The following is a 16,309-nucleotide window of genomic DNA, read 5'->3' on the forward strand; positions in this document are numbered from 1 at the left end:
AGTGGGTAAAGTTTTTTTTTTTCAAAAACTACAGCATCACCCACCCCTACACCCAAATTCTAATAGTGCATCCAACAATTTATCTAGGTATCAATCATTGAAAGATAGGCCTATTTGAAGCAAGATTTGTTTAAAAAATATTTTGACACTTTGAAACAATATTTTGTCCTGAAAGCTCAAAACCTTGTGATTTCATAATATTATGATGCTTATAACTCTCCCATGCTGAGAGTAAGATCAATATTTTGTATTTCTTCTCCAAAATGTCCAACAAATCCATTATAAATGCTGCATGTTTCACAAAACTAGATCCTTATCATCATGATTTTCTACATTGTTTGATTTGCATTACATTTCTAAAATGGTTTGATTGTGCTTTTTTTGGGGGGTGGGGTGGTAAATATGCAAACATTACAATTTGGGCAACATTGTAAACTAACATCAAACTTTTGTGCTGCTTGTGGGGGAAGGGGCTAGTGTGTTCTACAATGATATCAAAGTCACCATGTCATGGGTATCAATCCTGGTGGGGGGCATGCCCCACCTTTTGGCAAAATTAGCCACTACTTGAAAATTCACACTGAATTTCAAGACAGATTAACACTAATGACCATCAATCCCGAAATATGTCTTGAAACATTAAAGCGCCTTTAGGGAAAATAAGTCCCCCACTCCCCGTGCAATGTTGAAAGCGTGCAAATGTGTTCAGCGTGTCTCCAAAGTGTCGCAACATTGAATGATGGGGGTGGGGAAGGAAAAGTGTTAATTGATGGCCCAGCTTTCTTCTAATTCCAAATATTGAACATTTTTATCCACATTAAAAATACACTTTTGATTTCATTCAAGATGCCTAAAGCGTTTCAAGGACATTTTTCAGGGATTGTCTGAGGCAATCGCTAAAATTAACATCTGATTTTAATCTTTTGGCTATAACTTTAAAACTACTTGAAAGAATCACTCCAAATTTTCAATGAATATTAGTTAGTGCATAAGCTATGATGTGGATATAAAATAAAACAACTAATTGTATCAATTTTGACTATATCGCCCTGCACTACAAGCAGATTGCACCCATCACCTGTGTATGTCTACAATCATAGATTGAATACAATAGCGCTCTTTTCATACATACTAATCTTACAGATGTGAGTGATCAGCATGATATAGTTCAATGCATAGGTACCAGCGTGAAAAATTTCCATGACTATTTATTAATAGATAGGCTATGATGTGGGCACAAAATAAAACAACTAATCTTTTATTTAGATAGTGGTCAAATAATTCTTTTGTACTGCATCCATTTGCATATCTTCTAGAGCGTGCCTATAGAGGAGATGATTTGAACTAATGACCTTATGTGCAAGCACTCTATAAGTAAATACTTATGTAAACGTATGAAACTTGAACGTGGAATGTGTGTGTGTGTGGGGGGGGGGGGGGTTACACGATAATCGATTATCGATTTTCCTCCACCACCCTCAACCACACAAATATAACCCCTTATCCTTAGCGACTGCGATTGAACATGACAGTCTGTGATCATCATTTCCGTGTTAGGTTTTAGAATTTAATTGAATATTCACAATTAATTGATCATTGATTGTCGGTTATCGACTGTCTATTACCCCCCCCTCCCACCACCACCAACAACTCAAACACTGCTTAACAACGACATCTACCGGCGTGGCGTGTTAAATAAAGACTGTGATCACGAACATCTGACAATTGCTATATTGCCCATATTCATGACATTTAAAGATGTCCGGATCTACGTGTGTCTTTATTACAATTAAAAGAAACAATCAATTATCATGCCATAGATAAATTAGGGTTTTAAAACTTATTTTCGTGTTTCACAATGTCAATTGTCATGAATAGAGAAGAAAAGTTTACTGGTTTGAATAAGTCACAAAAAAAAAAAGGGAAAAAAAAGTGAAACTGTTGGGGCTCGAACCACTAGCCTTTCGTTTCACCGTCTGAAGTACTGTCCATTACACCACGCTGTCATGTTGAAATAATTACGGGATTCCGTGATATATGGGTGCGCATTGCATTCTCGTGATTATGAAAATGGTAAATCTCGATAGACGATTTACATTTGCTAAAATCAGTAAAATGTAACTAATGTTAGAGCTAACAAAACGTAAAATAGTAAAATTAGATGTAGTTTTGAACAAGCTTTCAAACAAAACACTTTCCAAATAAAAGTTGACACCAAATCGGCCTAAATTATGAATTTTGTCAACGGTTTACCATTTCTAAATTAAAGAAACTCCTTGTATTAATATTCAGTATTAGACTATGGTAAACCGTCAAATCACTATGTGATTCAATGACTGGGACGATTTACAATCGCACTTTTTACCATTTCACGCAAATAAAATGATCAATTTTAAAGATATTCTGCATGAGTAGGCCTACTTCATGAGCGTATTTAATGCGATTTTTTAATTGGTTCGCTTTTTGTTTGTTTTTGGTTTTTTTGCTTTGGGGAGGGCGTTGATCTGAAAAAAGGTGAAAAAGGTCGTTTTTTGAATATATTGCCCTGCACTGCAGCGTTCACGCGATACATATCCACTGAACTATATCATGCTGATCACTCACATCTGTAAGATTAGTAATGTTTGAAAAGAGCGCTATTGTATTCAATCTATGATTGTAGACATACACAGGTGATGGGTGCAACCTGCTTGTAGTGCAGGGCGATATAGTCAAAATTGATACAATATGTTGTTTTATTTTATATCCACATCATAGCTTATGCATTAACTAATATTCATTGAAAATTTGGAGTAATTCTATCAAGTAATTTTAAAGTTACAGCCAAAAGTTTAAAATCAGATGTTAATTTTAGCGATTGCCTCATACAATCCCGAAATATGTCTTGAAACAAAGCGTCTTTAGGGAAAATAAGTCCCCCACTCCCCGTGCAATGTTGAAACGTGCAAATGTGTTCAGCGTGTCTCCAAAGTGTCGCAACATTGAATGATGGGGGGTGGGGAAGGAAAAAGTGTTAATTGATGGCCCAGCTTTCTTCTAATTCCAAATATTGAACATTTTTATCCACATTAAAAATACACTTTTGATTTCATTCAAGATGCCTAAAGCGTTTCAAGGACATTTTTCGGGGATTGATGGTCATTGGATTGTCAAAAGTTCATATCAGGTAGAAAGAATTGAGTTCACACCAGTAAAAGGACATTTTATGTAGACAATGTAGGTAAAATCAGTGGGTGAACACTAAATAGTATTATACAAAAATTAACTACAATGTATGGGTGCACTGGTATGCTGCAGGGATTCATTCTCTCTTTTGTATTCAATATTCCTGATGATCGAAAGCTATGCACAACTCTATACAATTTGAAGTTGTTTTTGGCAATATGTCAATGTCATGGATGTGTCAAATTTGCACAGTTTGCATTGCAGTATATATCTACTACATAATAGTACTTACAACTAAAAAAAAGTAAATTGTTCAATTCATGGTATACTAAACAAGCTGAAGAAGACGGCCAACAAGGCGCTTGATAGGACTGGCGGATTCTGTAATGTCAGATAGGGGTTGGCATGGTCCCATACAGGCACTGAACAAGTGCTAAGAAGACTTGAGTGTATAGGGTGCACACAGGTTGAAATATACTTTTAAAACTTTTATATTTTAATTACATTTACAAATAAAAATAAAAACTTGTTGTATGTACATGTACAGTAGCAGTATACAACATGTACATGTACAGTATATGTCAAACAAATAAAAGAAATATTTGTAAAAATTACTTTTTATAGTTCACTAACCTCATGCCTAATTAAACAGGTCATGTAAATGAAAAGGTAAACATGATATGAAGGGCAGGTGTATGAACAAGTTATGCTGATTGTATTTATCACAAAATTTATCAGCAATCTAATTTTGTAATTACTTTGTTCAATGCCAGATGAATACCTTGATAAAGCACACAGTATTCTATACATGCAATGCATGCAAATGCACAAAATGATCTTGAATCAAAACTCACAAAGCATGAACAGGGCATGTACAAGCAAATGCAATAACACTTGATTGTTTCAGGGTTGAAAACTGGGCTGACCTCCAAAAAAAAACTTAATTTAAGTTAACTTATAAACGATATAGGAATTAAGAAAGCCTTTGATATTTTTGATGTTGATTTGCTGATAGTTTGGATTGGTGGGGATTATAAAGGGAAATGCCTTAAGAAAAATGCATAGTTCTTCATAATATACAAATTGTATTTTAAACAGATTTGGTAATGTTCAGGAAGTTTCACATTGAGGTAGTATAAACAGAGGAAGGAAGAATGGACTGACAAGTAGAATTGATGGAAGTGACCAGAATGACTTTGTTTGTTTCCTTGCAACAGCTCAGTTGAGTATACCGGATACCTTTTGTGGAGAGTCGGACCACTATTCCTCTACTTATAATTTCATTCAACAGCAAATTGTTAAAATTTCAAAAATTACAAACAACATAATTTGTTGTTTTGACTTTTTTCTATGTATGAATTTCACTGACTGTATTTTTTATCCACCTAGATATGAAAACAATAATGTCATTGATTTCATTCAAAATTGATGACAGGTAACATTTTGATCAGGAAGGACATAATCATGATAATGAAGGCCATCTCAGTTGAGAATTATCATCACCAACAAGTATGCCTGTCAGGAGTCACATGACTTGAAGGTTGTACAATACAGCAACCAAATTATTTAGCATTGAACTTTTAAAATGTAGGTAGAAGAGATGAACAAAAGGTGGGTTTAATTTCAAATGTCAGCAGTCTATATGGAACAATTACTGCGCAATGACCAAAATGTAGTCACTGTGGATTATATTTATTTTATATCAGTTATTATATCAGAGTCACGTTCTCCACCAACAAACATCATGAAAACCTACATCGCTGCTGATAGATCAATTACTGATCAATACACTCAATACCAAGGAATATCCAATGTTGATTTTGTTATGGCATCTTTAATGCATCATATGTTAGAGAATCAATTCCAAGGAAATAAATATCAATGATCGAGATCGATTTGCGATAATATGCAAGTCATATGGGAATTGGGTGTCTTCCACATTCCCATCATCTAGACATTTAAATGGAACCGAATACCTGTCTGAAGGAATTTCTACCATAACAATTTTTTAAAGAATGAATCTTGCATTTTAATTCTATAGTTATAATTGTAGTTGATCAGTGATTGCCACATCTAGGGCCTACATGTACATATTCTTGATCACAGGCCCTAAATTAAAACATCTGTAGATAGCCTGCATTGTCCTGATCATGATTTTGAACTGAAGAACAAAACAATTTTTAATTAAATCACAGAGACAGATGAACAATATCCAAAAACTTCCAATACAGTAGACAGTAATGGTACCAAAAGGGTGTTCCCTCCACATCCCCCTTCAGATTATGATTATTTTCATACTACCAAACATGCCAATTTTTTAGGCACATCAACCCCCCCCCCCCAAATCCAGAAAAAAATCCTGGTGCTGCCCTGCCAGTGCCAGCAGAATTATGTTGATCATGACAGATAAAGTTCAGCTTAATTTCTGGACCTAAGCCTACATGTACATTTAGGCATCTACATGTAATTTATTTAGCTCTATACAATTACAATACAATTGGAACTCAATAATTTCAATCAGTCAATGAAATACTTGATCATATTTCTAACTCCTTATTTTAATCATTTGAATGCTTCAAATTCTTGTTGCACATTAACTTCATCCTGAGAATCATCCAGGTGCATTACAAACAACATGAATAGAGCATTAGTTGGACATCAATACCAGAAAGAATACAATGCCATCATTGCCAGCCATGGGTGGTATTGAACTTTTGTGTAACGTGTAGAAAAGTTATTGATCATGTTGATTGGTACTATTTTCAAAATCCTGAATAAATGATAAGTTCACATTTCCTTTCAGCATGCCCAATGCATATTGCCTTTACTGACTGGAGTGGTTTAACCAGGCCCGTGTGCAGGGGGATGCACCCCAAATTATACACAAGTCCAAAAAATCATAATTTATGAGCATTTATAGCAAGCATCTCCCCACTGGAAAAAAGTCCACTTTTTCAAAGTCCATATCCCTCAAAAAAATCCTGCGTACAGACCTGGGTTTAACACACCTTTTCCCCTCTCACACAGACTCAAAGCATTTTAACGTATTATTCAAAGTAGATGCTCATAATGGTCATTTGCTGTTTTGATGTAGGCCCCTATGCACATACGGTAGTTTTGAACTTTTATAGTGGTGCTTGAACACACATCATAAACAAGTTTTCATTTCTGCTCACTAAACAATTCACATCCGATTCAGGCACAAATCCTACCATTCCAAGCCAAAAAGGTGAAGAAAAAAAAGAAAGAAAAGATGTTTATCAGCGTGGCCTACATAAAAGCGCGCGGCATACCTGAATGAATTGCAAATCAATTTGGCGTATTTTGTCCTGGTTCACTGGCCAAAAACCCTGGTAAACATGTCATTAACTACTCAATTTGTGATTTTATCGAAGATCATTACCAGTTAACAGGATTTGAGGTTACCGTAATCAAGCATTTTGTTTAAAATTCCACTAAAACTTTACAGGTACAGGTGTGCAGTTTAGAGTGTTAATCAAAGACACATCAGAGATAAACAGATAAATTCTAACGTCAATGAATGATAAACTTTTAAAGTAAATTGTAATCCTATTTGACTATTTGCTTTCCTTACATGTGCATGTATTTTGATATGTAACAATTAGTTTTAAGGCTTTTGGGATAACAAAATTTGTACATTAAATCTTCAGATCTGATCATTATCATGATTATCTGATATTTAGATTTTTACAATGTAGGCCTATGTTTGCAGACCTTATTAAATGTTATCAATACATGTAGTGTTCTATTTTTTTTAAATGCATGTTGGATGTAGTCTGTATAGGCCTACATGCAGCTCTAACTTATTACAATGTTATCTTAAAAATTGTCATGAAAATTGCCATCTCATTTAGTGTGTGTCCACTATGTGTTGATCCTGCTTGAAAGAATAATAATGCATAATTCTTTAGACTTTTTAATTCAGCCATAGACCCTGGACACAGCATACATTTATATGACCTAAAAGTCAAACATAATTAATGTGAATGACATTATAAATTTGCTCTATCTTTCAAAGCAGGAGTGATATAATTGGTTTATAAAATGTCTAATTGGAGGCCATTTCAATTGTCAAATTTCAATATTCAGAAGCTGTGAGTATTTTGACATATTTCAAGGATTCAGATTTTATTGGAAAATTATCACCCATATAAATGTACATACAGCTGTCAAGGATGTCCATTTTGTGAACTAAGAATTTTGTATCTATATGATTACACATGGACATATTAGTTTGAACCAAAATGGCCTAGGCAGCAGTTTGAAACAAGATTTCCTGAATGCCGACATATTATTACATGTACATGTAGTATGTACCTATGCAGGCCTATGTAGAAAGATCTTTTTGAGAATGATGGATTTCAAAAATTCACTTTTTAGAAACCTATCTGCTAAATTGAAAAGTCACTGGCCTGGATCTAGTGAAAAGGTACTAGGTAGCCAGGTGCAAAATAGGAATATCATTTATACCAAGTCAAATTTACAAAACAACCAAAAAGTATTCAACCTGAACAGGATGTGGGCCACTGGCAGAATTATACAGGGCCTATGTGCTCAGAGTACTACAGTTACAGTACAGCCTTCATAGAGGCTAGGCCTATGTATTTTCCAACAACATAGACCTACACATGTTGTACATTTATAGGCCTATAGTTTAATTTGACTTCGCTTTAGGTTCAGGCCTTTAATATGATACAATTATGTAGGCCTACAAATGTAGGAGCCTACATTTTGTCAGGAAGCCTTCTATTATTAACCTAGCTAGTCCAACATTTTCTTTGTAGGTCTGTATGATGTATCATCATGTTTAATGTTTTTATCTTGAAATCTGTTCAGCATGATTTGAGTTGCACAAACATTGATTCTGAATGATTTCTGGATAATGCTGAATTCTTGGCTAATGAGTCGTACACACTCTACAACATAGGCCTACCAACATGTTATCTGTATGGCAGAAAAGATGAAATGCTTGAATGCATCTAATTTCAAATATTATCAGTTTGCTTTGATGCAAATAGCCAGGCATGATTAACTTGACCATGACTTGACAACGATCCAAAACATACAATGTAGTTGTAGGTCTAGGCCTACATATCTCTATTGTATATACCCCACTGGGATGCTACATGTATGTATTGTAGGCCCTAGTAAATTATTATGAAGCCAATAGTACAACCTGGGAGTACAACTTCTACCCATCACATCACTAGTTGACACTAAACACTTGTTTAATTACAGTAATGGTTTAAAATCCTCAGTTCCTAACTCTTAACCATAGGCTAAAACCTAACACTAAATCCTAGCCCTTAACACTAAAAAACCTTTAACCTATCGTTTTTGCTACGTCCCAACTCAGATGTCCAAAGATTCTTGGCAAAATGTAGACCTACATGTAGTTGAAATATTTTTAGAAAATTTTACTATAGAATGGTTTTGAATTTAATTGGCTGCACGTGCAGTCATGGCTGATGCTTCCAATAGGTTTTTCTGTGTCAGTGACAGAGTACAAAAAATACTATTATTAAACTTTTTAAGTTCGCATGTGCATAGTGCATGTATAAAATGTACACTGTATGCCGAATGGTGTGACAAAGGCTCACCCTGACCTCAGCATGCACACCAAAATTTGAACACGCTTGATTTACCAAGTGCTGCATTTGATAATTGATTGCTAGCGGAACAAACAAAAAATGACATTTGAATGTTAAAATGTGACCATGTATTTGGGGCCTGTCCATTTCCAGGATCTGTTGCCTGTCATACATTGTGGACCCTGTGAAAAATCTGATCCCTTCTTCTTGACCCCCCAACATCTGGCACCCCTTGTTGAACCCCTTTTGTGTAAAGCCTTGGCCCCACTGAAAAATCCTGGCTACCCCACTGACTGTCAGAGTGTCAGTGTATAAAAGTGTATGTGAACAGCAATACTTACCAATCAAACCAACAAGAATAAGAACATAAATCCACATCATACAGACAAACAAATACACAGACATAGGGCCTAGACCCTGTTCACATTAGACAATTTTCTTCTTTCGACGAACCTCAAACGAAGATTTAAAATCATTTTTTCCTAATGTGTATATACGCAATTTTCTTCCTTCGACGAAGATTAAATTGCTTCGTTCACAAAGGTTGTTTGATGAAGCTAATTTTGTAATGTGTACGCTCACTTCGTTCGACGAAGGAAAGTGATCATGTGACAAGTGACCCTCTCGCCGGCTTTAATAATAGCCGGGCATTAATAGCTTTGTGAGCTTCGTTAATTTTAATGAAATGTTTATAGTGCAATGTCTACGTTCGATCTTCGTTCAGCGTAATGTGTACGCATGCTTAATTAGTTTATCAAGATTAACTTTGTCGAATGAAGAAATTTTCTACTGTGAACAGGGTCATACATGTATAGACAAATTGACAACTCACCATCTTGCCTTGATGTATGGAACTCAGATTCTAAAGGTTCAAGAGCATAGTCTATGTGTGTAATATGTTTAACACTAGTAAAAGTCGGTAATGCTTCTAAAAACACAGTTGCTTTTCCACCAACTGATTGGAAGCAATGGATTTCACCAGAGTCAGTTCTCTTCGTTTCTATGCTTTCATCTAAAGGACTAACTACAGGCTTTCTGTCCGACACCAGCATTGTCAGAGAGTCTGATGTTTCTTTGTAAATATTTGCACCACTGCTGTCTACGCTGGGCTTGATACAAGCTCGAAAGTCTGCGCCTGAGTTGCTGTATTGAAATGTAATGCGTATTGCTCCTGTAGGATAACTCCAGTGAATTTGTCCACGGATGCACTGTAGATAAAGCTGCTTAACAATTTGTAATGAGTCGTCTTCTGTCAGTCCACTGGATATAGAGAAAGGAAAGAATATGAAAAAGTGACTTATTTTGAGAATCGTATGTAATGTAGAACAAATAACATCGTTGACATTGTCACATTATGGCAGAATGCACAATTTTGACCTACATGTACTTGTCATGTAAGATCTATGGAGTTAAGTTTTTTTTCAATAATGGAAAGTAGCTTTGCTTTTCATCAATGGCACAAGCCACAACTGGAAATATAATACATCAAATACAACATACTGTACATGGTATGATTGCCAATGATTGCAGTATTAATTTATAAGACAATTTTAACAAACAAACAAAAATCCTGTTTGTGATGGTGAAGGCCTATACTAAGTCTAGAGATTATCCCTGCCCTAACCACATTTTGTGTTAAATTTTGAAACGCATGTTACATGCATAAATAATGTACCGTACTTCTTTTTATGATACACAACAGTTATTGCAACTGTTGCAACCTTAAATATTGCAACATAAAATTCAAATTTAAAACACCAAAATAAGCCCCAACCCCAACTGCCATTTTCACACCCAGACCAGTTGGCAGTGACCACAATGTTTTTGTTCTCATCTTTAGTTGAAATTCTAACTCTTTCATTTGAATAATTGAACTCAAGAACAATACACCGTTTATTTCCTGTTGTTCCTGCATCTGCTGTACCGACTTAGAACAATGGTGGTTTTAATAAACAATTAGAATAAAGTACCCCTACATTTATTAATAACTCAAGATACAATGTACATGTAGGTACAATGTAGTGTTGGTGTATAAAACTTGTTGCTAATTTAAAATGTGTGTAGGCCCATGGGTGATTTTCAATATATATTTTGCTTGTGTTTGATACGCCTTTTTAATGATTTGTTAAAATGATTATCAAGAATTATACTGGGGGATGTGAGTGACCAATTTTATTCTCATTTCTCAACTACCAAGGCAAGTATAAATAATTAATACACTGTATATGCAACAGTCTCTATTTTTTAGAGCAGTAAAATTTATTAACATTTTAAATACAAAATCTAAATGGCCTCAAGTTGCAGCGAATTAAGGGGCGACTTCATCAGATGGTGAATTCAAGATACAGTACAAGAACATGTGGTATGTGACCGTATGTCATTTTACTATAAATCCATCTTTCTAAACTGGCCCACTAAGTCTATTTTATAAAGGGGGGGCTGTATGGGACTTTCTCTCTGCATGTTGGCTACTACATGTACTATGGTTGAAGTAGTGGTACTACTATTTAAAAATCCTAACCATGTATCATCTGCCCCCCTCTGGCCTAGACATATTTAAAATTTAACATTTACCCTTCTAATCTAAGCAGGACAATATCATTTAATAAGGTAATTAGCATGAGTAGTCATCAGTTATGGTAGATAACCTCAAAGAATGTGTTTGTTTCCAAAAGCTTTGAACAAGGTATTATAAAAGGCCAAGAGTCGAGAGAGAAAGGTTCACCATTCACAGATATTATTGTTCCTACTTTTCAAAATAGACTACCAGCATCATCTGAACTGAAGATCGCGGTCATGGACCAATGACTGGCAATAACGGTAGCATTTGGTGCCGATAAGATCCGACTTTGGCATGAAATTAACGGATCATGGAAGGGTGGTTTCTTTATTTGTGGTAAGTCATTTGAAAAACTATTTGAGTAAAGCAAGAGCGGGGGTGCCAATGCAGCAAGAACGCACTAAAACAAGTATGCATTGGAAAAAATACCGACACGGCCACAGACCCTACTAAAGTACAATTTTGTATTTAGTGAAAATGTGATAGTTGACTGGTTGCCTGGTCTACAGAGCGAAAAATAAACTTTATTGTAAATTATACATGTATTATCAACAAAGAGAAAAAAATTGAATATGAAAAACACAAAAACATTACGTGATAATATGCCAGGTGGGAAGTTGAAGTGTCAGTGTTTGAAACCAGAAGAATGGTGGCATAACAATTACTTGACAAGACATTCGCGTGCGGCCACGACCGTTTAATATAATTGGTCCTAATCCTATATATTTTTTTACAAAGAGTGAAGCACCTCTAGAGTCATGTCGAAGACTCGAAATGAAAGTAATCTTTATCCAACATCTGCCAAAGAAATGTAAGTCATCATTTGCACTGAATTGCACAATGTTTTGCTATGCAAATACTACATTGTATTGTACTAGAAGCCTCTTCAAATTTTGAGTTGGTGGTGGTCGTATAGTAACCATTTTTTTTACATTGTAGGGTCATCATCATGAGGCATAATAAACACACTGACACAGACATGCTAATCACCTTCTTCACTTATGAAAGAACTGCTATTGTTTGCCCACTTGCAAATCCCCCGTTTCAAAAGGTTTTGCCAATTTAAATCCTTCTTATTCATCACGCTGTTGGCTTAGCCGCTTCGAGGACCAACACAACACGCAAGAGTTTTCGGTTTGTTATTCATCATTGCATTTAGAAGCGGAATAATCATCGAAAGTGCGTAAACATCACTTTCTTGAAGACCATAATAATGTTTGCTGTTTGATCTTAGGTATTCATATCTTGGGACACTTCATGTTAATGATGTTGCCAAAAATTAAGTTCTTTTAATATCGCTGTTTTCAGCCTGTACCAAATATCAGCAGCTGTTTTGTTATTTTATTTTAAACATAAACACGGTTGGATTTCTGCCTTGCGGGAATAACGTCAAATTTAAAATCTAACGGGTGCCGGTGCTTATCTGCATAATACACATGTTTGAAATGGATTTGATACTTGTATTTGCTACACATTTAATAATTATTATAATTATACACTGCAATCAATAAAAATTAAGATCTCTGAGAATACTGAGATGAATTATAGGCCGACATGGTTCAGTGCTGAGCCTGAGTTCTGCTAGCAGCAGCAGGGTCAGGGATATCCATGGTTCTGGTATCATTGGTTATAGGCCTAGTAAAACTGAAAAGAAATACCTTGCACGTTTTAAAATTACGGCAAACATCAGACAAGTTCGTAAAATATAAATGCAAATAATAATTAGCATTTAATATCTGTGCAAATTTCAATAAAATTACAAGCAAATAAAGGTAGATCCGTGTTAAATAGTATAACAAACATAATGTAGACTCCATGACAGTGATGACTTGATCCCAATGCGATAATAATTAAAAACATGATAATAATCGCGATACGTACCTCCCTGACCAATCACAGTCACCATTTAAATATTTCGACGATGTTATCTGCATGCAAAACACAAGCAAAGTACACAGTAACAAACTTTGGCTTGCCATCGTGTTGACCGAGTGTGGCACAGCCATATTTAATTGAGAATCATCGACCAGTTATTTATCTCTGCGATAACATGGTACCCGTAGAAAAGTTCCAGCAATTCAAAGGTTGATATACTGTCCAGTTGTGCACGGCAACACTTCGTATAGTAAGATCTTTAAATCCAGAAATAATTGCAAAATATCACCAGAAAGTAACTTAAATCCAAGTATATACATCCAAGAACATTCTAGCTGACATTTCCAAGATTAAATCGGGGTTTTAGACGATATAAAACATAGCGATGACGGTAAACGAAGTTGTACATGTATAATCCATCGGTCAATTTATGGCGAGTACTTGTTGACATGTACCTGTTACTGCCGAATTATGTATACCAACACCACCAGTGCAGTGCATCATCAGTGGACAGTGGTATACGTGGATGCAGTGCACACGAACTGGGTGCTCAATGTTAGACTGATCCACTTTAAAATAGGGAATAGGGTCACTAATTGGTGTAATTTTCGATATGCTTTATCATACACTATCACCATTTTGAGCTATAAATTGCTTATTTTATTTTGAAATTCGTCGATGTGTGTCATGTTAAATTTATCAGATTTGAATTTGCAAGTTTTATGTAATTATCTCCGCTGGTCCGGTATGGCATTCCCTCTTTTTTGCTAATGGAAGAGTCTAAACTTTTGGACGCCCATGGCACAAGCTAGAATTGTGAAGTTGGATATAGAATGGCAGACCTGCAGAAAGGCATGGCATGAGGTAAAATATTGGAAGACACCAGTTGCACCAAAGAATAGTCAGGTTGTACGCGTGCCGTTAAAAATATTAAAAATCATGACAGCTAGGCTTGTACCTGTATATACAACAACAAAAAAATGCACTGGGCGCGTGCAAATGCCCTATATTCGATTTTTTTGCATGATCTATTAAAACGTGGTATTTATTTGTTTGGTTTGTCAGGGAATAATATCCCCGGGGGGGCACTCCCTATCTGAAATGGCAGGGATGTGCCTCGGCCATGTTAAAAGTAGGGGCATTCAGGTCAAATGTACAATTACAAAAATATGGGGTCATTCAGTACACAACCTGAAAAAATGGGGTCATTCGGTATGAAACTTTGAAAAAGGATGGTCATTGGGGTAACAAAAAGTAAAATGGGAGTCATTGAGTACAGGATTGCCAAAAGAGTATCATTAAGTACACATAAATAAGTGCCAAACTGCGTAAAAACAACTTGGCCATGCACCTTGGAAATGTGAAAAATCTCATTATTTCTGGAGGAAAACACAAATACCACCTAAATTTGGGAATTAAAAGAGGGGTCATTGGGTATAGCAGGAAATAGAAAAGGGGGGTCATTGAGTACATGGATTTTTTAAAGGGGGTCATTGGGTAATAGGTAGGACCATAACACAAAAAAGGGGGTCATTGGGTACAAGTCGGTTAGAAAAAGGGGGTCATTCCCGAGGCACATGATGCGTATCCACTATGGAAGTGCCCCCCCCCCGGGATAATATCATTTCATTTCATCGCATGTTCTACGAAAAGGGTAAACGCGAGAGCAAGCAAACAATAATTTTAATAAATATAATGTACCAATAAATACATTTTACAGATCATATAATATAAGAGATCCAATTCCCCGCAGAGATCAAGCAATTGTTTGTGGCACCTCCCTGGTTTATCCAACCAGGGATATGAGAACATCCGAAACGAAACTGTAAAACTTATATTAATGCGGTGGTCCTCGTGTTGGTCGCGAGCGCGTGATTCAGGAGGCAAAAGGCCAGGAGCATTGCTGACTTGCTGTGGTCCATGCAATCGCAGTAGGCCCATGTGAGGCCCATCACCCGTTTCGACATGATAAAAATCTTGCGTTGAACCCCTACATACAAACTTCAATAAACCAAAATGTGCTACAAATAAAATAAAAGCTTCATCGAGTAAACAAAAACGACACAATACTAGTATGCCTTGTTGAATGGAAGGGGGGACACTCAATAATAAGATTTGTATTTTAATATTATGTGCACTCACTAAGACCCCAGCCTTTTATTTATTTTTTGCCCATTTTACCCACCGATTTTTTCCGGTTTTTTTTCTTTGTATGTGAAAAAAAAATTCTAATGCGCAAAATAAGCCGCCAAAACGCAATGCACGCCCTACATGAAACAAACTTGTTTTTTGTTTTTTTGGCCTATGTTACAACAATAATATTAGCAACCCGGTCCCCGCGCTCCGTGCATCCGCGGGTATTCATGCTTGTCGGTTAACTTTAAAAACACCCCCTTTTGCATCTCATTTCGCGAAGTTTTTAGGGGAAAAACACCCCTTTTTTTAGCGATTTCGCGAATTATTTGCCCTTCGAAAATACCCCTATTTTCGCTAAAACACGAACGATATTTCTAATATGCCCTTTTCTGGCAAAAACGCGTAGGCTGCATGCTCGACGAAAATACCTTTTTTTTTCAATTTCGCGAACACGTGGTTTGAAAAAACAACCCTTTTTTGTGTGTTTCGCGAATCGCGTTTCTTCATCTGAAAACACCCCTTATTTCGCGAAATTTTCGACGAGCATGAATACCCGCGGATGCACGGTGTGCGGGGACCGGGATTAGCAACCAAAAGACCAATTGCCCCGGCTCGAAAAGCCCCATTTTAGCATCTGCCCCTGAAAGACCCTTATACCTCGAAGGACCCCAAATTTTAATCGCGAAAGACCCCCATTTGCTTGCCCACCCACGGTGACCCACCCATATTTTTGCACAATTTTTCCCCGAGCCCCAAATATGTCATGTTGAAAGTTGCGACCATACATGGCCACTGGGGGCGGAATATCACGCTTAGACCAGGTCAGGGACCAGGTGTATTAAGCAGCAGGCATGAGGGCGCAAAGCAGGTTCTACATGAGCTCAGGTGAGCTACATACTAAGTTTCAGTGACGAATTACTATTCTGTAAGTTGACCACAGTTGGGGGGGGGGGGGGGGGAT

At 36.3% G+C, this 16,309-nt stretch overlaps 1 protein-coding gene across 1 annotated transcript in view; it reads right to left on the reverse strand.

Moving 5' to 3' along the window:
• LOC140151307 (meteorin-like protein) overlaps positions 1-13,726 on the reverse strand; it is a 29,100-nt gene extending 15,374 nt beyond the window's left edge. The window contains exons 1-2 of the mRNA XM_072173592.1: positions 13,219-13,726; positions 9,610-10,037 (exon numbers count right to left, since the gene is read on the reverse strand). Coding sequence (XP_072029693.1) covers positions 9,610-10,037; positions 13,219-13,343 — 553 coding nt within the window. The 5' untranslated portion in view covers positions 13,344-13,726. The remainder of the gene's footprint in view (positions 1-9,609; positions 10,038-13,218) is intronic.
• Positions 13,727-16,309: the final 2,583 nt, after the last annotated feature.

The sequence above is a fragment of the Amphiura filiformis genome, chromosome 4 (genome assembly GCF_039555335.1).
Source record: "Amphiura filiformis chromosome 4, Afil_fr2py, whole genome shotgun sequence".
Classification (NCBI taxonomy): Eukaryota; Metazoa; Echinodermata; class Ophiuroidea; order Amphilepidida; family Amphiuridae; genus Amphiura; species Amphiura filiformis.